Here is a 25,928-nt window from a genome sequence, read left to right as displayed (position 1 = left end):
AAGGCGTCTGCTAAATGTGTGCAATAATAATAACAATGAGATTGCAGACACCTTTGCTGCTCTAAATCAGGCTGCATGACTGAAAACACCTCGGTTCCTTTCATCTTTACTTTGACATGTGGCAAACAAAGGAACTGAGTGAGTGATTGCTGGAGCAGGCAGACAGCTTATCTTGAAAGGCTAAGAAACCTACACTGTCTCTAGGTGAAATATAAAAAAGTTTGCTAAACACTCCCATGCAATAATCTAAATCAATGAACATCAATTAGAAAATAGATGACCAGGAAGCAACAATTACTTCTTGCAACTTGTATTGCATCGTAAAGATCAGGGACCGTATACAACAGCACAGATGAGACATGGTATTGCTCTTTACTGTGCAATAAAAATTGTTAAAATGTTATTTCTATGTGCCCCTTGAGTTTGGTGCTAAAAACAAGTTAGAGAGGATTTATCAGTTTGCACATCTGTAAGAAGTATGTGAAATACAGCGAACAAGGGGTGGGGCTTGGTTGGAGATGCAGTGTGTCCTTTTGATATGCAGTGCCTTTTAAACCTGTCTTACTATGAAATTCTACTTTTTTAAACTGTGTGTGAAAATAAATTGGACTGGATGTGCCTGACAGGTGCTGAATAAATGGACCGCAAGGGGTTAATGCATGGCCAAAGGTTTCTTGCTGATTAATTTACTCTGAATTTTTTCTCAGTATCTAAAAAGCTTAGAGGGAATGCTGGTGGTGATGTGATTTGTAGAACAGACAAACAACCACAAAGAATAACTTGGCAAAACGGGTAGCAGTCCTGAAATAAACAGGTTACAGTGATGAAGACAGAAAAACACTGAAGTCTGAAGTGAGTGCTATAGTGCTCGTGGTGAAATTCAATTTATCTATGAACAAAGGTGCATGATAAATTGTTAGCCGCCTAGTAATGGCAAACAAGTAGAATTTAGACACGACAAAACAAACACGAACCATAACGGAAGGAACAGATTACCTTCCTGCGTCCCCTTGGTAAACAATTGCAACTGCTCCTCTAATCCGCAGCTGCCACATCGCTTCCTTTCCAGGTTGATTTGATGTGCGGTATCTCCGCCTCCTTTCTAGATGGCCGACTTCCGACTAACCCTGGGAATTAATTGTCAGGCCATCTAGTCCAGGGCACTCTGTTCCCTTTACACAGTCCCCTCACAGGTCGAGAGGGAGACTTATAACATGATTCATTCTTTTTACATGTGGTTAGTGTTTCTTTTAGCTGTGCCATACTATGACCTTGTTTGTCATTTTCTACAGTTCAAGTACAAGATTTTTGTTAAGGAGTTAGGATGTGAAGGGATATTTTATTTATTTATTTTTTTTTTTAAACTAAGTTGTGGCATTTTCCATGCTGATTTCTGATGTTTTGTCAGACTTGAATCTGTCACCTGTATTTGTTACTGAGAAGTTCGTGGCTGTGCGGTCTTAAGGTTATTTCTTTTTGGAATGGATTGAAATCCAATCGGCAAAAACCCTGATGGGGTAATTCTGTAGTTTTGTAAGAAGCATTTTGTTGTGTGTGGAAATGGTGCGGATTTAAATTTGACAGCATCATTGTTTTGTAGTAGTATAAAGGCCAAGTGTTTGCAGTAACTGATCGTTGGTGCGATTTGCCGTGTTAGTCAAATTTAAGTTCTGACAACAGAAGATATTTAAATAGTATGCAGTATTTCTGTAGCTGATATTATATAGATTCCTTTTTTACTTCAGTAGTAAAAGAATGGCATGAAGTGTGCTTGTATGATATTTTTTGCTTAATTGCAAGCTTTGATCTGACTTATTTTAATTTGACAAGTCAACTGAAAACTCATCTATCAAACAAGTCTCAAGCTGTCTTTCTGGTGTTCGTATGTGAAGCACGGCAGCTGGCATCAAAATAGAAAAGAGAGGAGTGTAAATATCAGCCACCACTCCTGAGGAAAGCTTACAACATGCTTTTTATGGCTAATGCTACTGCAAAATAACTAACACTATCAAGTTTTTTATATTGAGATGCAACAAACCGTATATATACCAATCATTGTCAACCTCGTAGGCAAAGAGACACCACACAAAGTATTTAAGCATTTTTTTCATTGATTGATTGGCATTTGGCTACCAAACGGTTTTTACATTCTGCATTAAGTTTGGCAATATTGGCCGTCCGTAGGGTGTTGCTCCATAGATATTATGAAGCAAAGGGTCACGAAGTTAAGTTATTGCTTTTTTCATACGGAAGTATCTCAACGTCGTGTGTGTAATATTAGTACCAGTCAAAAGTTTGAGTACACTTGCTCAAAACTAGGTTTTTTTTTATAATTTACAAAGTTTTACGTCGTATACGTTTCTGTAAATATTTGAAAATGAAAACACATGTTAAAATATACAAAACATAAGGACTATCAAAGCAATGTTCAAGAAAATTGAAAATTGTCTCTAAATCTTGGATTCCTCAAAATAGCCACCCTTTGCCTTAAGCCTCACAAACACAAGGCATTTGGTTAACAAGTTTCAGCAGGAAATCGCCCGACATGTCTTCCCAGCTCTTCTGCAGCAACTCCCAGAGATATAGGGCACTTGTGGGTAGCTTTGCTTTAACTCTTCTGTCCAGTTCGTCCCATACAAGTTCTATGGGATTGAGTTCTTGACTGGGCAGGCCAGGTCATTAGATTGAGTTGTCCTTCACTTTCCTCCTTCGCAGGTTGTTCTTGCACAACTTTGAGGTGTGTTTCAGGTCATTATCTTGCTGAAGAATGAAGGACTGCCCAACTCGCTGTAATCCGGATGGAATGGCATGCCTCGGAAGTATGCTGTGCTAGCCATGCTGGTTGAGCTTGCCATGGACTTGGTAAAGATCACCAACTCTGTCACCAGCAAAGCAACCCCAGACTATGACACTGCCTCCTCCATGCTTGATAGTGGGAACCACACATGCAGAACTCATGCGCTCACCCTCTCTGCGTCTTACAAATACTCGGCAGTTGGACCCAAATATTTCAAATTTTGACTTGTTGGCCCATAAGACCGACATCCAGTTTCTGTGTTTTTTGGCCCAGGCAAGTCTCTTCCTCTTTTGCACTGTTAACAATGGTTTCTTTGCAGCAATTTTTCCAGTTAGGCCAGCTTCACGCAATCTCCTCTGAACAGTTGATGTTGAAACATCTGTACTTCTAGTAGCATTTAGCTGAGCTTGTATTTCAGGGGCAGTTAATCGTCTGTTTCGCAGACTTCTGACTCGAATGAACTTGTTCTCTGGTTCTGAGGTCACTCTTGGCCTGCCTGACCTTGTTCGGTCCTCATGAGTGCCAGTTTCTTCAAATCATTTGGTCTTGGCCACAGCAGTTACAGACACTTGCAAAGTTCTTGCGATTTGTCTTAGATTGACCTTCATTTCTTAAAGTAATTAGACTGTTTGTTTTTTCTTTGCTTAACTGAGCGTATTTTGCCATTTTCTGCTCCCTTACATTCGGGAATGACAAACTTGTGCCTATGCTAGCTATATTTATAGTAATTATGGACCCTCGCCTGTTAACAATAATTGGTGACAAAAGGTTAATTAGGTGACATGCTAGTTAACTCAACATCTAACAAAGACACTTTTATATTTGGGTCAGTGTTCTAATACAGTGTTATACACATTTCAGACTTTTAACTGGCTTGGGCTTCAGGCTGGAATCCCCTTGCTTTGGATGACCATTTCATTGAAATTGACAAATTTACATTTTCATTTAAAAATTTAATTTGAATAAAATTCTTATGATTATCCGCTTGTAGAAGTACATTATCATATAATGAAATATTACGTGTTTATAGACAAGTTTATACAGTTAAAAGCATAGATAATGACGAAAAACCTTGTTTCAAGCAGGTGTACTCAAACTTTTGACTGGTACTGAATGTGTATAATATATATTTTACAAACTCATTGCAGTTTGTGTTTTTGAAGAAATAAAACATCTGTCAAAACAGGTACGTGTCATTTTCATGTTTTGCCCAACGCTGCTATAAAGTGACTATAGTCATTTTAATTTAGTAATTATAATACTTATTTAATAGTAGAATTTAAAAAAAAATAACACAGTAGGAAATAAGATCATCTGTCCATTTAATTGGAGAATCCTTACTAAACTTATTCTGCTACAGTATGCACTTGGGTGCTAAATTGAATGTTACATTTAATGTTGACATTGCTTGCGGATGAGTTAGCCTACACCAGTGGTGGGATTTCATAGCACCAGATTTTAAAAGCTGTAAAGCTGATGTACTTGAATGATTTTTCAAACGAATATCTGAAATTAGGTGAAACATTGTGTAGGTAGATTTGGTTTCACAGCTGATAAGAACATGATGACCTTTTAACCAGTAGTGTGTGGGGTGTGTTTTCTTTTTTGTTAATTTTGTTAATAGCTATGAACATGCTCCAGGGAAATATAGAAATGCCAGCAACAGGAGGAGGAGGAGGCAGCTGGCTGTAGATATCCAGATCATTTCGGAGGCAAGCGATTTTAATGAAGCTTGCCAATCTATTTATTTTTAAGTGTGCTTATCTAGTCTAAAAATGACACACACATGCCTTGCAGCACTGTCAGAGGCACACTCTACTGCATTTTATTTTGTAATAGTGTAGGGGAGGTTTTGGTGGGTTTTCTGCTTTGCGCTTTTAATTTTTTTTTTTTTTTTTTTTTTAAACAGGACGTCGGTTTTTTCTTTTTTTTTTTATACCCAATTTGTCTCCCAATATTTTCCTCATACTATTTTCTAGGAAATACACTTGATTCAAATGCTGTTTTATTTTGACTCTTACATTTTAATAGGTATCCCTTCACTGTATCCTAGGATACAACAGATGTTTATACATCAGAGGATTAAATAACGTTCAAACATGGTTCTCTGTCACTTCACAAACACACTATCACCTGATTATTTTGCCAATCAAAGTCTGATTTACTGGGCTTGGTAACTACTAGCTTGAAAAACGAAATTGAAATGCATATATAATTTTAGTGGATGAATGGGGGGCGGGGTAAATTTGAATATGTAAGAGGTAATGTTTCGAAGTATACAAAAATAACAAGTTCAGAAGAGAAATGTGACCTATTAAACTAAAACAAAGTGAAGCGAGAGACACGTGCTTTAATAAAGAGAGCCCAGAATGACTTCATGAGTTTGTTGGAGTTCTGTGCTTTGCTGGACAGCCACTGTTTATTGCAGACAGCAGAGAGGTAGCCTATGTATTGGTGACTTTGTGCAATGGTACTGTCTGTCAGCTAAAACACTGCCAATCTTAATGGTAAATATTTGACAGAAAATGGTAATGCTTTGGTAAACTTCTGGAATGCATTGATAGAAACGTCCAGTGGGATTTGGCGCATCTTCTGATGGCTTGCACCGCACAGTTCTGTCAATTTTATTTTTATGATTTCAAGGTGAATAAACCTGGCTTTTGTGCTGTCATGTTCATACCTTCTGTAGATACTATGTCCGTCAGCACAGTGATTGCCCAAAAATTCACAAAGTACCAGCTACTTGGGAAAATATGGCCTTGACTTGCACAGATCTGCTTCATCATATGTGCCAGGGACGATTGGTGTTAAATGTTTGATCTAGTACAGTAGAAACGTATCCAGATGTCAAAATATCATACCGTAGCGAGTCGTTATTCTACGTTGTAGTTGCTTTATTAACGTTGGGGTATTATAAATTAACACTATCGGGTGTGTCTAAAATGCCAGTTTAGTACAGCACATACTAATACAAAGTAAATCTGTGAAAATGATTGCCAAGCAAACACACTGGCTTTGGAGGGTATAAACAGTAATTGAATACAGGAGTAATGCAGACAGGGCGTGTTGTGCTGGGCTAACATTACTCCTAGGGTGGTTGGGCACAACACCACAGGCTGAGTGCGTCGGACACCTGAAGTGATGTTATCCCAGCACAGCACACAACCTGGAGTGTATTATTCCTATTGTACAACGGCTCGCACGGTTTAAAAAAAAAAAAAGCAAATGACTCATTTCATGTTAAACTAATTTAATTGGACAAATGTCATAAAATACTTCCGGTTTTCCATTTACAACTAAAATATTAACTGATTTATATGTAATATATATAATTAGCGACTTATGTGGAATGTAATAAACAAGAATCAAAACCTGTTTGTTTTTTCACTTCGGTGCCATTTCCACGTTTGTTTTATTTGATGCGTTAAGTAAATTTCAGCTTGTTCAGCTACAAAAAGGACCAAGTTGGAAATATTTCTTTTGAAGTTCTATTCTATACTGTCCATGTAATACAACTGCTTTTTTCTTTTTTTTTTAAATTATGTACAAGAGAAAAAAAATCACTTGTAGATCCAGGTGATCATTTATCGTGATATTGGGATATCGTCGTTTTCTGTAACTTGTATCATGATGTGAAAAATCTTGTCTTGCTGCAACCCCACTGTCCATTGGTTTAATGGAGGGTATCGTATTTTACAGGATCAGACATGACGGATGTAGTAGAAACTGGGGGGGAGGGGATTGTCAGGTTAAAAATAAACCATACGTTTGTTCTTGTACAGTGTACCTGATGATTAAGATGAAAAAAGAGATTTTAAAGGGAAGTCTGCTTTTTCAGAATAGCCAGTATAATTGCAGAAGTTTTTGTTTGATATTGCTTAGTTTGAGAATTTGCTGTGGTAACATTTTTTTTACATAAAAATAATAATAAAAAAAAAAGGAAAATCATGACATTCATAAATAGCTGGTGATGTGCAGTACTGTGTACTTGGTTAATATGACTGACTGTCCCTTAAGCTATAGGAGTAAAATATCATGAACACTTTGGCGTGGAGATGGGTGGGCTAATCAAACAGTAACGTTATATTAAGGGACTGTAAAAATAATTTGACAAAAATAAATGTTACCAGTGTATAGTTTAGTTTCCTTGTGCATTAAGAATGTTTGTTTGTTTGTTTGTTTGTTTGTTTATTTCATAACTAATCTGAGAACACTTCCTCTATGATGTCTGCATCCAGGATGTGTTCCATGTACCCAGAAGACTACAGTGCATATCTTGATGTCCCCCCCCCCCCCCTGGGGCATAGTTTCTCTGAGTCTGTTTCTACAAGTTTTATTTCGGGTAACATACTGGACCTTCTTTTTTTTTTTTAATGTATTTCATAAATTCACAATAGCTCTGGATAGCTTACTGCTTTGTGTTGCTTTTAATGGCCAAATCACACACATACAGAATATGCGTTGCATGTGCCCCCTGGTCAATGTTGTGCGTTCTCTTGAGACACGCCCAGTTTGGGGAAATAAATCTCACTTGATGCGTTCCGCGCATCCCTCATTATGTAAATAGGTGTGTTATATTATGATAACTTTGGGAATTTCTACACTGTATATCTGGATGTAGTAAAGGTAGTGTGTACAGAACTGAAATGCTGCTTAAGTTGCAGAAATGGCTAGGGGAGGAAATGAACAAGTGCACCGCTTTCAAACATTCTGATGTTGCAGTTACATGTAGTTCATTTGTTTTAATTTAGGCAAGATGCAAAATTGTCTTTGCTGAAAGCTTGCCTCAATGCCCAATTTTTTTTTGGTTGTGCAAGTCATCTTACTGACTCCATATAACCACTGGGAATGTGCAAAGTAAGGCAGTCCTAGTCAGGATCACTGAATTTGGTAAGCTACCAACTCTTATGTGAACAAAAAAAATGTTCATGCCGTGTATGATTTACTTCGGTCAATAACACTGTTGGACTTTTTGAATGTACGTCAGTTTTTGTGAGAATTTTCTTCTTGTACAACTTGCTCTGATAGTGTTGACCCAGGGTTTTTTTTGGTTTTGTTTTTTTAAAGGTATTCTTGACTGTTGCTTAAATGTATAACTACACTTAGTTTTACAATGGCATTTAGAGGTGTTGCGATATATGTTCTAAAGAGTATTCTAATGCTAATATTTATAGCTGTAATTAATTTCTATTCTGATTTTGCCCACTGACGGACAGATTGCAGAAAAACTACAGTTGGAATGTCCAGTAGATAATAAACCTTTCACTGTTTTATGTAGCCACAAAAATCGACACAAGCAGCGCACAAGAAGTGTGGGAGATAGCACAAGACAAACAAGCCTTCCTCAAAAAAACAAACGCAAAAACCCTGGATAAAATTTAAGTTATGCCATGCTGTTGTACTTTCAAAGAGCACCAACGTGACATGTTCACACATTTTAACAGATAACCACAAAGCACTTTTATAAAGGAAGTAACAGCGGTAAAGAACAAAGTGTTTAATAAACAGTGTTAAGTAAGATTTAATTGTGTATAATAATCCTAATGCATTTAAGTATTCCCTTTTTTTAATTAAACATATTTAGCTACATAGCTTAAGGAGGACAAACATTAACACCAGGATATAGCGAATGTGGTGTGTACTTGAATAAGAATGTCAATATATTTAAAGGCTGCTCCCTAAACGCTTGGCACAGCCCACACTCACTGTATCCTTGAATCTGTTTTAAAATTTTCAACTAAATATTAGACATGCACAATTACTGATACTGTAGTAAAGCTTAGGGCAGGCTGACACGGCCAGTTCCATTAGAAATGTGTGTAACCCAATAATGTAGCTATTTGATTTGGGAATAAGAAATTAATATTCTTTTAAATCAGTTATATGAAACTCCCAAACTAATCTGGTGTAAAATAACCAAAACCATAGGTGTGTATTTTAAATGAGGACTCATTTTTGATTTCGAAATGAAGCTGGTTTATCTACAGTAATTGATACCTATGTTTCATAGATGTTTTGTAAATCTGTTCTAATTGGGCACTATTGTTCAATTTGAAGGTATAATATTGTAAAACATTTTAGCTTATTAAATAGTAAACATTTCAAACTTAATTTTGTCTTTTTGTAAAATATCATGCTGTATCACCGTTGTCATGATAGTACCCCACAGAATAATCCTGAGAATTCCTATCTCGACATCCCTAAATGGTTTCCTTCGGTAATGTGTTTTGAACCTTCGAAGTCAAAGTATACCCTTCATTACAGCCCTATGATATATAAATGCTTAGTGCAGAGAAGTGTTGTTAACGCAAGCAAAATACGGTAAACCCAGCTTGGTGTACAAATAAGATGTATCTTCTAGTAGGGTTACTGAATTTTAAAGGAGTACTAACCAAGGTCTAAATAGATTCTGTAACTGCTTATTAACTAGCTGTATCTTACCTTGGTAGCTTGGTTCTGTTTGTATATTATGCTTCAGTTAGGAATATGCAGATATTTCAATGAAAATTATTACTGATTCCCAATACCTAACCACTTAACTCGCTATAAGGTTCAAGCAAATGTGGCAGGCAGACCTTCAAAGGTACCAGGATGCAGTCTATCTATAGGGTTGAACTGTATTGGAAATATTGACATATCTTGAATCTATGTAAAGACAAATATTCATTGCACCTTCGGCTGCTGCTGTTGTAAAATCTGTGGCAACATTTAGGGAAGTGAACAATAAATTCTGTCAGCGGTGCAACTCTGTTACTCTTGAATATAAACCATTTCTATTGTGGAGTGGATTAATGTTAGTGAATAATTATTGGCATGCATAAACACTTATGTACCATTTTATATATAATATATATAATATATATATAGATATATATATATGATATATATATCTATATATATATATATATATATATATATATATATAATATATATAATATAACTTATTTATTGTTAGTTCTATAAAACTTTTCCTCAGCAGATTGCTTTTTTTGTGTGTACATTGACATGCTGTATTTAATATGGAAGTACTGAATTGGTATTGCCTTGTATTGAGTTAGCCAAATTGCATGGACGTGCTGTGAATATAATTACTGTAAATTTGATTGTTGTATTTTGTCAATCTAACATCCGGTACTTTTTGTGTCCATATTGCAGACAGCAACTCCAAACTAACATGGCAGTCAGACTGTGTGATGTGGCCTCTCTGCTTAGAAGTGGTTCGTGGGCAGCAGAGCCTTGGACTGGGGTCTGTGGGATTTTTCTTAAATTCTCCTAGGCTCATCTTAGATCATAACTGAATAAGAATTCAGGATATTTGTGTGACTTTAAATCCAAACAATATAAATGAAATGACTACATCATTACCATTACCAGAATGTACTTGAACACTTATCCATCTTACATTCATATGTAAAGGAAGAGTTTGTTTAAACTAATGATGGGGCTACAAATCAGTATGGCATCTAATAAAGAAATTGTTGTGATGCCTTAGTAATATTAATGCATTATAACTTTTTTTTTTATTGATGTAGTGTTGGTATTCTATACAGTTACGTATAGCTTTCAGTGTTTGAGAAGGTTATTACTAGGGATGGGCACCAGTAGTGATATGTTGATATTGTTCTATATAAATAATTTACATATGGGATTAAAAGAGCATTGACGTACAATTTTTATATTCATATACAGCAAACCACACACAATTATACTGAACAAAAATAAACTCAACATGCAACAATTTAAAAGATTTTACTGAGTTACAGTTCATATAAGGAAATCAGTCAATTGAAATAAATTACTGGGAATAATACAGATATGCATCTGTTGGTCACAGATAACTTTGGGGGGGGGGGGGGGGGGGCGTGGATCAGAAAACCAGTCTGTAAATGGTGTGACTACCATTTGCCTCATGCAGCATGACGCATCTCCTTCGCATAGACTTGATCAGGCTGTTGATTGTGGCCTGTGGAATGGTGTCCCATTCCTCTTCAATGGCTGTGTGAAGTTGCTGGATATTGGTGGGAACTGGAACGCTGTCGTACACGTCGATCCAGAGCATCCCAAACATGCTCAATGCACGGCCCTATGTGCAATTCGCTGAAAATGTCCCAGTTCTTCCATGGCCTGCAAACTCACCAGACGCGTGACATGTCTGGTGAGTTTGCAGGCAATGGAAGAACTGGGACATTTTCAGCTTCTAGGAATTGCGTACAGAACCTTGCGACATAGGGCCGTGCATTATCATGCTGAAACATGAGGTAATGGCGGCTGATGAATGGCACGACAATGGGCCTCAGGATCTCGTCACGGTATCTCCATTCAAATTGCCATTGATAAAGTGCAATTGTGTTAGTTGGCCGTAGCTTATGCCTGCCCATACCATAATCCCCACCCTCGCCATGGGGCACTGTTTAAAATGTTGACATCAGCAAACTGCTCTCCCACACGATGCCGTACACACTGTCTGTCATCTGCCATCTGCCCGGTATATTTGAAACCAGGATTCATCCGTGAAGAGCACACTTCTCCAGCGTGCCAGTGGCCATCAAAGGTGAGCATTTGCTCACTGAAGTCGGTTACAACGCTGAACTGCAGTCAGGTTAAGACCTTGGTGAGGACGACGAGCAAGCAGATGAGCTTCCCTGAGATGGTTTCTGAGTTTGTGCAGAAATTCTTCAGTTGTGCAAACCCCCAGTTTCATCAGCTGTCCGGGTGACTGGTTTCGGACGATCCCGCAGGTGAAGAAATCGGATGTGGAGGTCCTGGGCTGGCGTGGTTATGCGTGGTCTGCGGTTGTGAAGCCGGTTGGACATACTGCCAAATTCTCAAACGACGTTGGAGGCAGCTTATGGTAGAGAAATGAACGTTCAATTCTCTGGCAACAGCTCTGGTGGACATTCCTGCAGTCAGCATGCCAATTGCACACTCGCTCAAAACTTGACATCTGTGGCATTGTTGTGTGACAAAACTAAACATTTGAGTGGCCTTTTATTTACCTCAGCACAAGGTGCACCTGTGTAATGATGCTGTTTAATCAGCTTCTTGATGTGCCACACCTGTCGGGTGGATGGATTATCTTGGCAAAGGAGAAATGCTCACTAACAGGGATGTAAACAAATTTTGTGCATAATTTGAGAAGCTTTTTGTGAGTGTGGAAAATTTCTGGGATCTTATTTCAGCTCCTGAAACATGGGACCAACACTTTACATGTTGTGTTTTATATTTTTGTTCAGTGTATTTAAGCTTTTTATATGCTGCTTGCACCAAGTGATGTAACATTTCAAGTTATCGGTCTCAATTTTCAGCGAGTGAGTGATTTTGTTTTAAATCTTTTTTTCCTTTTGCTGTATCATTACATTCATTAATTAAACCTGTAGCTATCAAATCTCCTATGTATAATTGTTCCCTTGCCCCCCCCCCCCCCCCCCCCCCAATTTTGAAATTATGTAAGACTTGTGCTCTAACTGGGCAATTTTCCTATAGCTGATGCCTGTCTGTACATTTTGTTAGATCAAAAACTCTTCCAACCTGAAAGACCATGATTTGAATAGCTTTGTATTCAGTTTCTTTTGTGCTTTCCTTCTTGTTTTCCTTTCAGAGCTTTGTTTGTTCAGCATGTTTTGCTTTTAAAAACACAGTAAGTATATGGATAGCAACAGCCAGCCCCTCTTACGGACAAATGGATTTTCTTTTAAGGCACTTCATGGCCAATTTTAGTAACATTACCTAAAGCAATATTGAATAAGACACATTAAGTACAGTAAGTAACATAAGGAAACAAGTACCATTTTTAAGTTAGCCTTTTCACACTTGCTCACCAGAGCCGAGCTATCACAGTATGGCTAGTTTCATCCTTGTCATTTTGTTGAGCAGAGCCGGAACCGTGAAACTCTGGCGCCTCAGGATATCTGGGACTGGCTCTGTGCTGGGCAAGGCTGGGGGCGGGATTAACTTGTACTGTCAAACGATAGTCTACCAAAAGATTTTACAGGAATTGAGAAAGATGGGACTAAACTGCAGTGCAAAAGTGTTGTGAAAAAAAAAAAAACAGGATTACAAAAAAATAGATCATAACAATAGAAGCCGGTCGGACCACAAAAAAGTAAATTGATTTAATGGACGCAGTTCTTGGTCACAGACCTGCAACGACCAGCACTGATATCTTGACACAGTTTAATGGAGCAATGCAAAAGTAAAAGGAGTCCATTGTAATACTTTGTGCTATGACAAACACAGGCTTTTCATATTCGGATATTTGCTCATAATTTTAAATATTGGTTAGTTTTTCAAAAACTAATTAAAAGCCCTTCTGTTGCTCCTGAATGCAGGTACAGGCAGCGTTGCAGCAGGGGTGTGTGGCCCCTATATGTGTTCCTTTTATTTTGCAGTAAGATCTTACAAAATGCAACACGTTTTTAAAATAGCAACTTCCGAGGAGTGAAGAATAAGTTGTTTAGGATTTACATTTACTCCAGTGAATTAACTACAAAACAAAGGATGCCAAATAGAAGTTCAAGTTAAACATTGTTTTGTGTATTGCCGAAATAGTCATACTTTTTTTAAGAACATAAAGTTTACAAACGAGAGGAGGCCATTCGGCCCATCTTGCTCGTTTGGTTGTTAGTAGCTTATTGATCCCAAAATCTCATCAAGCAGCTTCTTGAAGGATCCCAGGGTGTCAGCTTCAACAACATTACTGGGGAGTTGATTCCAGACCCTCACAATTCTCTGTGTAAAAGTGTCTCCTATTTTCTGTTCTGAATGCCCCTTTGTCTAAACTCCATTTGTGACCCCTGGTCCTTGTTTCTTTTTTCAGGCTGAAAAAGTCCCTTGGGTCGACACTGTCAATACCTTTTAGAATTTTGAATGCTTGAATTAGGTCGCCACGTAGTCTTCTTTGTTCAAGACTGAACAGATTCAATTCTTTTAGCCTGTCTGCATATGACATGCCTTTTAAGCCCGGAATAATTCTGGTCGCTCTTCTTTGCACTCTTTCTAGAGCAGCAATATCTTTTTTATAGCGAGGTGACCAGAACTGAACACAATATTCAAGATGAGGTCTTACTAGTGCATTGTACAGTTTTAACATTACTTCCCTTGATTTAAATTCAACACATTTCACAATGTATCCGAGCATCTTGTTAGCCTTTTTTATAGCTTCCCCACATTGTCTAGATGAAGACATTTCTGAGTCAACAAAAACTCCTAGGTCTTTTTTATAGATTCCTTCTCCAATTTCAATATCTCCCATATGATATTTATAATGTACATTTTTATTTCCTGCGTGCAGTACCTTACACTTTTCTCTATTAAATGTCATTTGCCATGTGTCTGCCCAGTTCTGAATCTTGTCTAGATCATTTTGAATGACCTTTGCTGCTTTTCATTCCTTGCCATTGCTGTTTCTTCACAGTAAAGAGTGGCCATGTTTTCATAAAGTAACTTGGTTTACTTGTGCCTTTTTGTAGATGAACAAGCAAACTAATTTAACATTCCACACTTCCAATAACAAATGTGGAAATGGCATTGTAAAGTGAAGGGGGGAAAAACCTCAGTTTTGTTACTCGTTTTATTACATTATACAAGTCTCAACAAATACAATATATACAATCCTACTCTGGGACAAAGTTGTTGAAAGGCACAGATCAGGGGATGGGTATAAAAAAAAAAAATTCAAATTCTTGAATATCCCCTGGGGCACGGTCAAGATGATTAAGAAATGGAAGGTGTATGGCACCACCACCACTGGATGACCGAGCAAGAAGGAGACTGATCAGAGAGGCTACCAAGAGGCCATTCGCAACTTTGCTAGAGCTACAGGCTTTTATGGCCACAACTAGTCAAAGTGTGCATGTGATAATATCCCAAGCACTCCACAAATCTGGCCAGTATGGTAGGGTGGCAAGAATGAAGCCATTACTCAAAAAAGCCCACCTTGAATCCCATTTGAAGTATGCAAGAAACTAGGGAGATTCTGTAGCCATATGACAAGTTTTTTGGCTTGACGAAACTAAAATGGAAGTTTTTGGCCTAAATGCAAAGCGCTATGTTTGGCGCAGACCCAACACAGCACATCACCCAAACACCATCCCTACTGTGAAGCATGGTGGTGGCAGCATCATGTTATGGGGATGTTTCTCATCGGCAGGGACTGGGGCATTCTTCAGGATAGAATTGAAAATTAATGAAGCAAAGAACAGAGAAGTCCTTGAGGAAAACCTGTAGCCCTCTGCAAGAAAGCTGAAACTGGGACGGAAATTCTCCTTTCAGCATGACAATGACCCAAAGCACTCGGCCAAAGCTACACTGGAGTGGTTAAGGAACAAAAAGGTAAATGTCCTTGAGTGGCCCAGTCAGAGCCCCGACCTAAATCCAATTGAACATTTGTGGCATGACTTGATTGCTGTCCGTCAACGCTCCCCAAGGAACTTGACAGAGCTTGAAGAGTTTTGTAAAGAAGAATGGTCAAATATTGCCAAATCTAGGTGTGCAAAGTAGGTAGAGACCTATCCCAGAGACTCTCAGCTGTAATTGCTGCCAAAGGTGATTCCACCAAGTATTAACTCCGGGGTGTGGAGACTTATCCAATTATGATCTTTCAGTTTTGTATTTATATATATATATTCTTATATATATTCGATATATATAATATATATTATCAATAAATATGAGATATTTTTACATAGGGGAAATCACACCTCACACTACATATCTATTTTAGAGTAAAATTTACGTTTTACTGCACATCTGGAAAGAAATCCACATATATTTGCCAGTGCAATATATATATATATATATTGCTATATATATATATATATATATATATATAGTGCTATATATATATATATATATATATATATATAATATTTTTTTTTTTTTTTGTGGTGTAGCGAATATGAACATCTGATTCTGTGTCCGAATACATGTCAGTGTTTGTTTGGATATTTGTCCCAGCACTATACATACTTATGGATAAAATTGAACTCTCAAGGCAAAAAAATAAGACTAATACCAGCGGTAATAACAACATACACAGAATTTGCACTCGTTGGAAATTGCTAAAGTACGACGTGCAAGTAACGTATTCAGTTGATTGGTGTTTAGGTACCAGGCATTGTTGGCAATTATTTTGAGAGGTGCACATGCTTCAGCAGTTTGTTTCTTACGATATTAATGTGTTCTTTTTTAAAAAGTGAACTTTTCGGTATTTATAAACCTCAAATCACATCTCAAAATAATGCAAACTGCGGCATGACACTGCACTTAATACTTTGAGTTGTCATGAGGCACCGTTTTATATGCAGCTGAAGTTTGTTACTTCTGGCTTGGCTACAAAGTCTATGCAGTGAAGCATAGGAATATTTCAGTTTTGAGGTGGTTGATGATGGAATAGTAAGATATAACAAGACCTTGTTTTTCTCAATGGATATTATGAAGCAAAGCACCACTAAATTTTAAAGTAAGTTAATGCTTATATGTAAATATCAGTTGATGTCTTTTTATATTGCAACTGCGCTATTTCTTTTTTGTAGCTCGAATTACGTGCACAATATCGATACACAATTTTCATATTATTGCTCCCCCCCCCCCCCAGTTAACAAATGTTTGGAAAACAGCACTTTTTTGAGAGGGGTGGGTGGTAAAGAAATTGGAACATTGGTGCCTATTCACTGATTAGTCTACAATGTAGTATATTCACATTAGGAATCTATTCAGAACAGATGGTTCTCTAGATCGGAAATGCTGTAATTTACCAGCACATAGGCTACCACAGCTGTTCACTTGAATGTTGGCTAAGTATCATTTCTGCCACCTGGACTAGAAAGTAAATGTGCAATTAAGTTTTTTGATTGTTGCCTTTCCCTGATCCTGCTAATTTCCAAGAAGAAAAAAAACTGTTTGTTAAACAGTTTTTGATGCCTGTTTTTAATATGATGTCTAAACGGCACCCCTGCCAGCATTTAATATTTGGTGCTTCTCTATCCTCAAACTACAGAAATAATATTGCAGAGTACATAATTCCAGCAAACAGCACAAGAAACAATATTGTCTGACATACTAATGTGGTGCTGCAACGAAGGGTACATTTTGACCTTCTAAGGTTGGGACCTCTGATGGTACTAATTTGCATAATTTTACTGGTGACATAGCTACTTTATTTTAAAATCCTATTTTACAGGTCAGCCATATAAAATGGAATAAAACATTCATATGTAGTTTAAAAATATTACATAGAACAGTATTCATGTTTTGTAATTTTAAATAAACGCACGTTTGTTTACATGTAATCGATGCTGCTCACGAGTAAGCTTGCATTGCAGCAGCACCAACTGCAGCAGACTTAGGCAAAACAAACTGATGCACAGTTTGCATTCAACTTTTTTTTTTGGTTGTCTGGGCATTAAAAAAAAAAACAGCAGAGGGTGTTTCGAGACATTTTCAAAAAAGCTTACACTATACAGCACTTTGCTGTCGAGATGGCGAATTAAGAAATTTGCCTCTGAAGACGAGCTGGAGGGGGGAGGGACGGACGGTGCTCAGTTTTTTCTAAATTAAATTTTAGTGTTGGCGTAATATTTTGTATGTTTCAAACATACAGGCAGTCCTCACACTTACAACACAATTGGTTTCTGAAATTCGCGTTGAAAGTCTAAGCACATTTTCCCATAGGAACAGTGTTATAAATTGGGGTTACGTTCCTGACTGTTTGGCCAGATAATATATATGTGACCAGTTTTATATTGTACTCATGCAAATATTTAACTCTTCACACTTAGCCTGTTGGGTATGCGCATCTTACTCTGGCATCTATATGGATTGTTTAAAAGTATGGACTAGTGGCTTTCCAATGACTTATTCAATGTGTATGCTGTACTCCAAGCTGGAACGATCGCCTGAAGTTAAGCCCCTCTGTTTACAGCTCAGGTTTCGTTTTGAGTTTATTGCTCTTATCTGACATTTGTTAAGGGCAAATAAATTCTTTAAAAAGACCGTCAGGGTCACCACTACAAGTACTGCAGTTCGGACACCAAGCATGCGCACATGTATCATGGCTCGTGTCTCGCTAATGCCGTATCGATCTTGTAAAGTCGAAGTAGGGTAATAATGCAAATTGTAGTACTGTGCATCGTAAGTTGAGGATTGCCTGTATTTTACCATAGCAATTCTCTTACACAGTCTGTCTCGAACAGTAGGTATTCAGTACATATTTTACTGAAGCACTACAACCCCCTGTGCTTTGGCATAATATACCCTGCTTCATACATGAAAGCAGCGCCATATAGAGTTGCTACGTATAACGATTTGTTAGTGGATTTTAATGCAACAACTTAATATGCATTATACAAATAAAGATCACATTTTGCATGCGAGTGACATTTTAATGTGTTATTTTATTGTATTCACACATTGTCAAACGATTGCTGTTAAGAGGGGAAAAAAGGGTGTGAATGGCATCTGACAAACTTTTTGAAGGTTTAAAACAATCATCGTATTCATGGCTCGCGAACGGACATTCAAACCACCTAATCCAGCCTTAAGCACCTCCTTAATGTTAACCCTTTATGAGAAGTGCAGCATAAATTACATTTACATCATTGTATGCAAGCTAAAGTGAAACAGTAGTCTATCCATGTATGCATAGGGTTAATATGAGTTGTTCCAGGACATTGCTGTAAAAACGTACAACGTGGTAGACCTAAGACATGAAAGAAAATAGTTGACACCAATTGCATGTTTTCAAACTCTAGTTCTGATCACTTAAGGGAAGATTAGTACTGTTGTGTAGACATTTAGTGCCACAAAATGCGCTTTAAACCTTAAAAAATAAACTGGCTGTAATGCAGTAAAAACCTCAAACAATTGAAAAGATTAACATATCAAGCATTTTGAAGGGTTTTCTTTGAACTATGATAAACCAACATAGTCTTTTTGCAAGTGAAATCGTAGTGTGCCTAAAGTTTTGTCAACAGGAACTTTTATTGGTTTTTTGATCTGTTGCATGTTTTATCAGCTAGATGATCGGTTATATTTGTTTACTGTCGGGAGTTTAAGGATGACTTCATTGCACAGCAGATTCCTTAGTTAGATGAGCTGACCATATCGCTTAAGCCAAAGATTACTGTTTTAGTATCACTTTAATATCTTAGCAAGTTGTATTTTAAGCAGTTGAATATGATAGCCATCAACCTGCTCCTGAAGTGGCACCCAGCAATTGGATTTGGCCCAGGAGCCATTTGTCTAGAGCCCTGAGAAGGTTGCTGGCAGCAGATTCATTCGTTTTCTGGCAGACAGGGCTAGCTTATTTGGCCTGGTGCCTGTGCTCTTGAGTTATTTCAATGAGCTTGTGTGTATTGCCACATCTTTGTTGGCCCTGGCAGCGTGCATATTAGTGCCGTACACAGTCTCCATGACTCGCTTGAACACTGCATTTTTAATATGGATTTTTGTAAATGTTCCAAGCAGGGAAATATTACTTGCCTGACTTAAAACCTTAACCATAAGATCTAAAGTTTATTTTGACCAACTGCTGCAGTATCACTTGATTGTGTATGTTTTACGTGGAAGGAAACCATGCTTTGTTTTATTTAGGCCTAGGAGGATTCACACTTGTCAATACATTTGGTCCAGATCTTTCTGAACTACTATTTTTCCTGATATTATAGCTATATGTTACTGGGGAGATATTTAAATGTAGCTTTTAATGTAGTTTAGAGCAGCAACATCTTGTATTATATGAATTACAAGTCATCTGGCATTACACTGCAAGTCTGACTAAATTTATTTATTTATTTTAGCAGGTGATTGCTGCCATGGAAACACAGCTGTCCAATGGACCCAGCTGCAACACAACTAATGGATCCACTGCCATCACAAATAACTGCTCATCACCAGTGGAATCGGGAAGCATAGAGGACAGTAAAACTAACTTGATAGTCAACTACCTGCCTCAAAACATGACACAGGAGGAACTGAAGAGCTTGTTTGGGAGCATTGGTGAAATTGAGTCATGTAAACTCGTGCGAGACAAAATAACAGGTACTTTTATTTTGGTTTTATCTTTGTGGCTTTCATCTTGTATTTCTCACCTTTCTGGCCCATCTGTAATCCTTAACACTGTTTCCCTACTTCGTAAATGTATTTAGACATGTGTTCTAAATAAAAGGGGAATGTGGTCTTTGGTCTTTTGACAGATTTCTGTCTAGGGATACCCTTTTGCCCCCTATGTATTTAACCCTCCGTCTGTGGCAATGATTGAGCTTGCTCAGAACGTGGTACAAATGCACCCCGCAAATGCACAACTGGTATGTTTAAACTATTTATTGACAAAGTCCTAAGCATGTTTTTAAATACTTTTTTCCACAGTAAATGGCCTTATATGAACGACACAATAAATACTGTTATTGTACTTGTAAACTCAACATGTACAAAATCTAGTGAAAAAGGGCGATAAGCAGAGCTCCATAAAGAACTCTGTAATCCAAATAGTGCTGCAAACGTGTGTGTGTGTGTGTGTGTGTGTGTGTGTATGTGTATATATATATATATATATATATATATATATATATATATATATATATATATATATATATATAATATATATATATAAAAAAATATGGCTTTGTTTTATTTTCATTATGGTTATTTTTAGGTATTTGAGTTACACTACCAGTCAAAAGTTTTAGAACACCTCCATTTTTCCAGTTTTTATTGAAATTTACGCAGTTTAATGTCTCGATGTACTCAAATTAAAGCATAGAACAAACAAACAATTGGAGATAAAAAGAAATGATGGAATCCTTTTGCAGATGTAACAGCCAAACACACTCGTAGCATACTTTCTATAATGGAAAACAAATATTGTTCGGAAACACTGTTGCTGAAGTTCCCACAAATGTGTTGCACTTGTAGGTTGCTTTGCTTCTGTCCAGTTCATCCCAAACCAGCTTGATGGGGTTTAAGTCTGGAGACTGGAGACTGTGCTTGCCATTCCATGATTTGAATCCTACTGTCGTCTTTTCTTCGAAGGTAGTTCTGACATAGCCTGGAGGTATGTTTTGGGTCATTATCTTGCTGTAGGATGAACCGCTGACCAACTAGGCATATACCAGAGGGTATTGCATGGCGTTGCAAAATGCTGTGGTAGTTGTTTTGGTTCAGGGTGCCACTCATTCTGTGCAAGTCGCCGACGCTGAATCCTGCAAAAGAGCTCCAGACAATCACGCTTCCTCCTCCCTGTTTGACAGTTGGTGTCACACACGGAGGAACCATCCTTTCACCTACTCGATGGCATACAAAAACCCTGCGTGATGAACCGAAGATTTCAGATTTTGATTCATCGGTCCTTAAGACCTTCTTCCAGTCTTCAGTAGTCTACTGGCGGTGCTTCATGGCCCAGGCAAGCCTCTTTTTTTTTTTTTTCTTATTTTGCCATCTTGGCAATGGCTTTCTTACTGCCACTCAACCTGTGAAACCTGCAGCTCGAAGTCTTCTCTTCACAGTTGAAACTGAGACTTGCTTATTTCGACCAGTGTTAAGCTTGTCCTGTGAGCCGCCTGTCACGCAAGCTGTTGACTCTCAAACTTCTGATTCTGTTGTGGCTTTGGGTCTGCCAGACCTCTTCCTGTTAGTTTCCAAGTGCCTTTTGATGGTGTAGGAAACTGTACTCACTGACACCTTGGCTTTCTTTGCAATTTCTCTAAAGGAAAGACCTACACTTTTAAGGGTTATAATGGTCTGTCTGTCTTCCTTTTGTAAATTGCCTTTTTCTTGCCATTTGATAGCAATATACTACTTCCTGCAGTACAATGCTGTCCAAATATTGCTTAAGGGTGTAGTAACAGTCTGTTCCAACACTGCTTTATACAGACAGAGGGTTTAAGTAATCATCAAAAGTTGGGACACTTGTAGGGATTAGCATCAACAGCTGTAAGTTTTTAACCTATTGTTCCCTGAAAAAGGCCTTTTTGTATAACTCTGAAATGTACATTATTTTTCAGTTTTTGGTAACCTAAACTTTCTTTTTAACCTGGCAGTTTACCACTTTGTACCATTTCAGGTTATTCACTGGTCTTGAACTGCTTAAATTTCAATAAAAACTGGAAAAGTGGGGGTGTTCTAAAACTTTTGACTGGTAGTGTATGTAAATCCCTTTTTTTTTTTTTTCTGCTTTTGCTTTTTAAATACTGTGTTTTTTATTCTTTTTTTCTGTGACTGTATAGTAACTTTGTCTTCCACAACGAAATCCTTATGGCCACAGGCATGCTGGTGTTTTTTGTGTGTAGGGATTTTTGTACATTGACAAATTTGCAATTCTGTTAAATTCCACAAGGGTGTAAATACTACCTATAGTATTGTAATAAGTGTTAAATCTCACAGGCATGTTACAATCCTCCAATAGATATGGAGTTTTAGGTAGGTTGAAGTATTCGGGAACGAATCAATGCGGGATACAAGTCAGGAAGGAGGGACATTGTCCAACTGCATTGGGGAATTGTTTTTATTTTAATTTTATTTAATGGGGAAAGTGTTGAAGTCAATGTGGATTGAGTAACCACTTAAATAGTAACCAAATATATAAACAAAGCAACATTCTCCTGCATCAGTGTCAAGTGGCTTAGAAAAATTTGGTTTTTAGATAGCCTGTAGAAACATAATTCTTACAGTGCATATTTTACCACAATGTAGTGTTCCGACATCAGAATCCTTTTTATTTCTGGAACATATATTCTGTGTTTTGGAATTTTATTTTGGTGCTTCTAGACAATACTTATGTGACTTGAAGTTACGTTTGACAAATACATTTAAGGGATGGCATAGCTCTCTGGAAACCTTGTTTTTGTCTGACTAAGGACAATTGCTATCACGTTTTAGAGTTTGCCTTCTAACCTTTTAAAAGCAACGTTTTAGCTGCTGCTAAATTATTTCCCGCCATACCTGTTTTGTTAGTTAGAACTGGTGACTGTCAAATTGGTTACATGTTAAATATCAACCAAACCAATATTGTGTACTACCCCTGTAGGTGAAACATATATATATATATATATATATATATATATATATATATATATATATATATATATATATATATATATATATATATATATATATATATATATATATTGGACATTTTGCGGTCAGTAATGGATAGGAACAAAAACAGTTTGTGTAAATTGGTGTGTTTGGTCAAAGGTTAGGATTGACCCAGGGTGTGTGGGAGGGACAAGTTTCAAGAATAGTTTTACTATACTAGTGTTCTGAGAAGCTAGTGAGGCAAAACATGAAATTTTACAGAGCAAAATGCCCCAATTTTTTGTGTGCATTTTAAAATAAGGCTTTTTTTATAGTAGTACATACCCAGCAGCAAGACAGATTTTGACTTCTCCAACAAGTCATTCAATTTGTTTTAAGTACTGTCACTTGTTTTAAAATCTGTTTATTAAGCCCACTGCTAGCTTCTACTTTTAAATAAATTTGGTAGTCTATTGGTAAATCTTTGATTTTTCTGTTCCCATTTTATTCGATAACTTTCATTTCGATGACTGACTACTCCGGTGCAGCACTCTGTGTTAGATGCTGGTGGTTTAAAATTGCTAAATCTATATTAGGCTAGCAGAACAACCTGAATAACAGAAGTAATATTGACAAGACCTTGTTCTTTCTTTTATGTGGAATGAATTGTGAAATGTCATTGTTTTAGTTTAGTTATTAGTAAGACGAGACCAATTCTGCTTTTTTAATTATAAAAATATGAATGGAGTCATCCAAATGCTGTAGGTGTTTTCCTGATTTAAGTTGCAGCACCTGTGTTTTTGTAATTTTGCATTCTGAATTTTATTGAAAAGAATACTTGTTCGCAGGCACCTTTTTAGTTTGTTTTTACGTTTAATTTACTATAACCTTATTTGAATCCTGTCATACTTGACTATCCAATAATATTTTGGGCAATAACTGACAAACAATACCCAAAATAGCATTGCATGGTTTCGTAGTAGAGCCCTTTTTAGGTCTGAGGATTTGTCTAGGAAATATTACTTTTATTTTGTGGCTTCACCAGTTTCTAATAAAGGTTTCATTCTTTTGCTCCTTGTCCTGGAGTTGTTAATGAATGGTAGTCAGGGGCTTGTTAAGTCTGCACAGCTTTTTATATTATGCATGAAAGTTTGATAGTGCTTGGACAAATATCCAAACAACATTTGTTAATTTCTAGAAATGTATCAAAGTAGTAATTTATAGGAAAACTTTTGTAGCAAAAGTTTTGCTTTTGTGGATGAGGAAAGTTACAATATGCAGATGTCCTACAATTATTTCAAAACTATTTACAAAACTCCAAAAAAAAAAAAAAAGGTAATTCAAAAGTATTCATACTCTGATAAGGAAAATGTAGATTAATAGGGGTGCCTTTAGCAATAATACCCTCATTTAAACGAGTAGGATATTTCTCAATCAGCTTTTGGTATGTTGTTTTGTTTTTTTTTTTTTTTTTTTAAATGTTTTTAAAACCCCATTTCAACACAATTGTTCCAGTTAATTCAAATTCCAAGGACACTTGTGCACAGCCTTTTAACTCATACCAAAGATTCTCAATCAGATTTAGATCGGGACTTTGAGTAGGCCATTCCAGAACCTTGATTTCCTTCTTCAACCATTCTGAAGTAGATTTGGATCGTTGTTGTGTTGGAATCTCCAGTTGTGCTTTAAACCAAGTTTTATAGCGGAGGGTTCCAGATGAGTGGCCAATATCTTTTGGTATGCTATGGAATCCATTTTACCATGTATTGGAACTAAAGCGCCTGTGCCATTTTAGAGGAAAAACCACCCCATAGAAGGATATTCCCATTTCCAGTGTTTTTTTATACGTCTCTCCAGACTTTCTCCAAACATAATGACTGTCAGTGTGACCAAATAGCTCTTTGTTTTTTGTGTTTGTTTGTTTCATCACTTCACAAAACCCTTGACCAGAACTCTTATTCAAATGCCATTTTGCAAACTTTAAGCAATTTGTCCTTGTGACTTTTTCCTAGGTGGCTTTCTCCTTGGCCTGCAACCATTGAGACCTTCACCATGCAGTACTCGACCTATGGTTGAAATGGAAACTCCAGTTCCACTTATAGCCAATTCACTTTAAATATCTTTGGCAGTCTATCTCAGATTGTTATTAACCTTTCTCACAATTCTATTTGTTCTTGGTGAAAGAGCATTCTTTCTTCCAACCTGTAAATCGTTTGGAGTTTAATCGTTAGTAAAGTGTCGCACGCTTTTTCTTTTTGCCATATGAAGGCCAAATATTAAGAACCGGGTGTCTGCAAATGACAGCTACTACTCTGGTTTATTCTTTGTTTTAAATTACTTCCTACTTTTTGTCATGTGTTATTGGATACCTCCCAATGTCCAGCATGTTTTTGGTCACGTGACTGGTCTGCTTCTACTGAAGCTGGACTAGCGTGAGGAGGTGGGGCCCAGACATGGAAGCGAAATGTTAGGAAAATGTGATAAAATTTGGGCTGAAAACAATACGGCGTTGATTTAATCAGCCAATCACAAATGGCATGCAACCAATTTTAATTGTGGAGGATACCGAATTCAACTTCAGTGTCTTTTGTCAAGCCAGATTAGACAGCTGTAGTGTGTGGTTTTGTTTCTTTTGTTTTTTTTTGTTTTTTTAATAATTGCTTCCATTTTATTATTTTTTTCCTACTGCTGCCTGTCAGAAGTACAAATTATGGCTATTAAAGTTATTTGATGGGGATATTGATTCTTTGAAATAACGTGATACTGTACTTGGAATAGTCAGTTTGGTGTGAACGTAGCTAGTTTTTTTATATACCGTAAGAAGTAGGATAAATTGGTGATTTGATTTTAGCACTGTTTGAATAATTAGACTACGTAACATTTCTGTAATGCAGTTAATGCCCGCCTTCTAATCAAAACAGACCGTTATCGTATTGCCGTTTTTTTTTTTTTTTGTTTGTTTTCATATTGCTTCACTGATTTTTATACATTGTATTTAAGGCTTGATTTAGTAATTGATTTAATTTAAACAACTTTAATGGGCTTTTAAATAGGCATATCCTTCATTTAACATACAAAGGAGGTCACAATTGATCTTTTATTAAAGCTATAATGAGTTGTA

At 37.0% G+C, this 25,928-nt stretch overlaps 1 protein-coding gene across 5 annotated transcripts in view; it reads left to right on the top strand.

Moving 5' to 3' along the window:
• The window catches only part of LOC121296223 (ELAV-like protein 2), a 92,009-nt gene that overhangs the window by 9,111 nt on the left and 56,970 nt on the right, over window positions 1-25,928 (top strand). For 2 of the 5 annotated variants that reach the window (XM_041221583.1, XM_041221562.1), the window contains exons 2-3: window positions 9,953-10,043; window positions 19,594-19,834. In XM_041221583.1, the coding sequence (XP_041077517.1) occupies window positions 9,972-10,043; window positions 19,594-19,834 (313 nt within the window). In that variant the 5' untranslated portion in view covers window positions 9,953-9,971. The remainder of the gene's footprint in view (window positions 1-9,952; window positions 10,044-19,593; window positions 19,835-25,928) is intronic. The other 3 variants (XM_041221571.1, XM_041221553.1, XM_041221578.1) reach the window with 2 other exon arrangements.

This window comes from Polyodon spathula, chromosome 2 (genome assembly GCF_017654505.1).
Source record: "Polyodon spathula isolate WHYD16114869_AA chromosome 2, ASM1765450v1, whole genome shotgun sequence".
Lineage (NCBI taxonomy): Eukaryota > Metazoa > Chordata > Actinopteri > Acipenseriformes > Polyodontidae > Polyodon > Polyodon spathula.
Note: the sequence above shows the minus strand (reverse complement) of the source record. Positions and strands in the feature narration are given on the sequence as shown.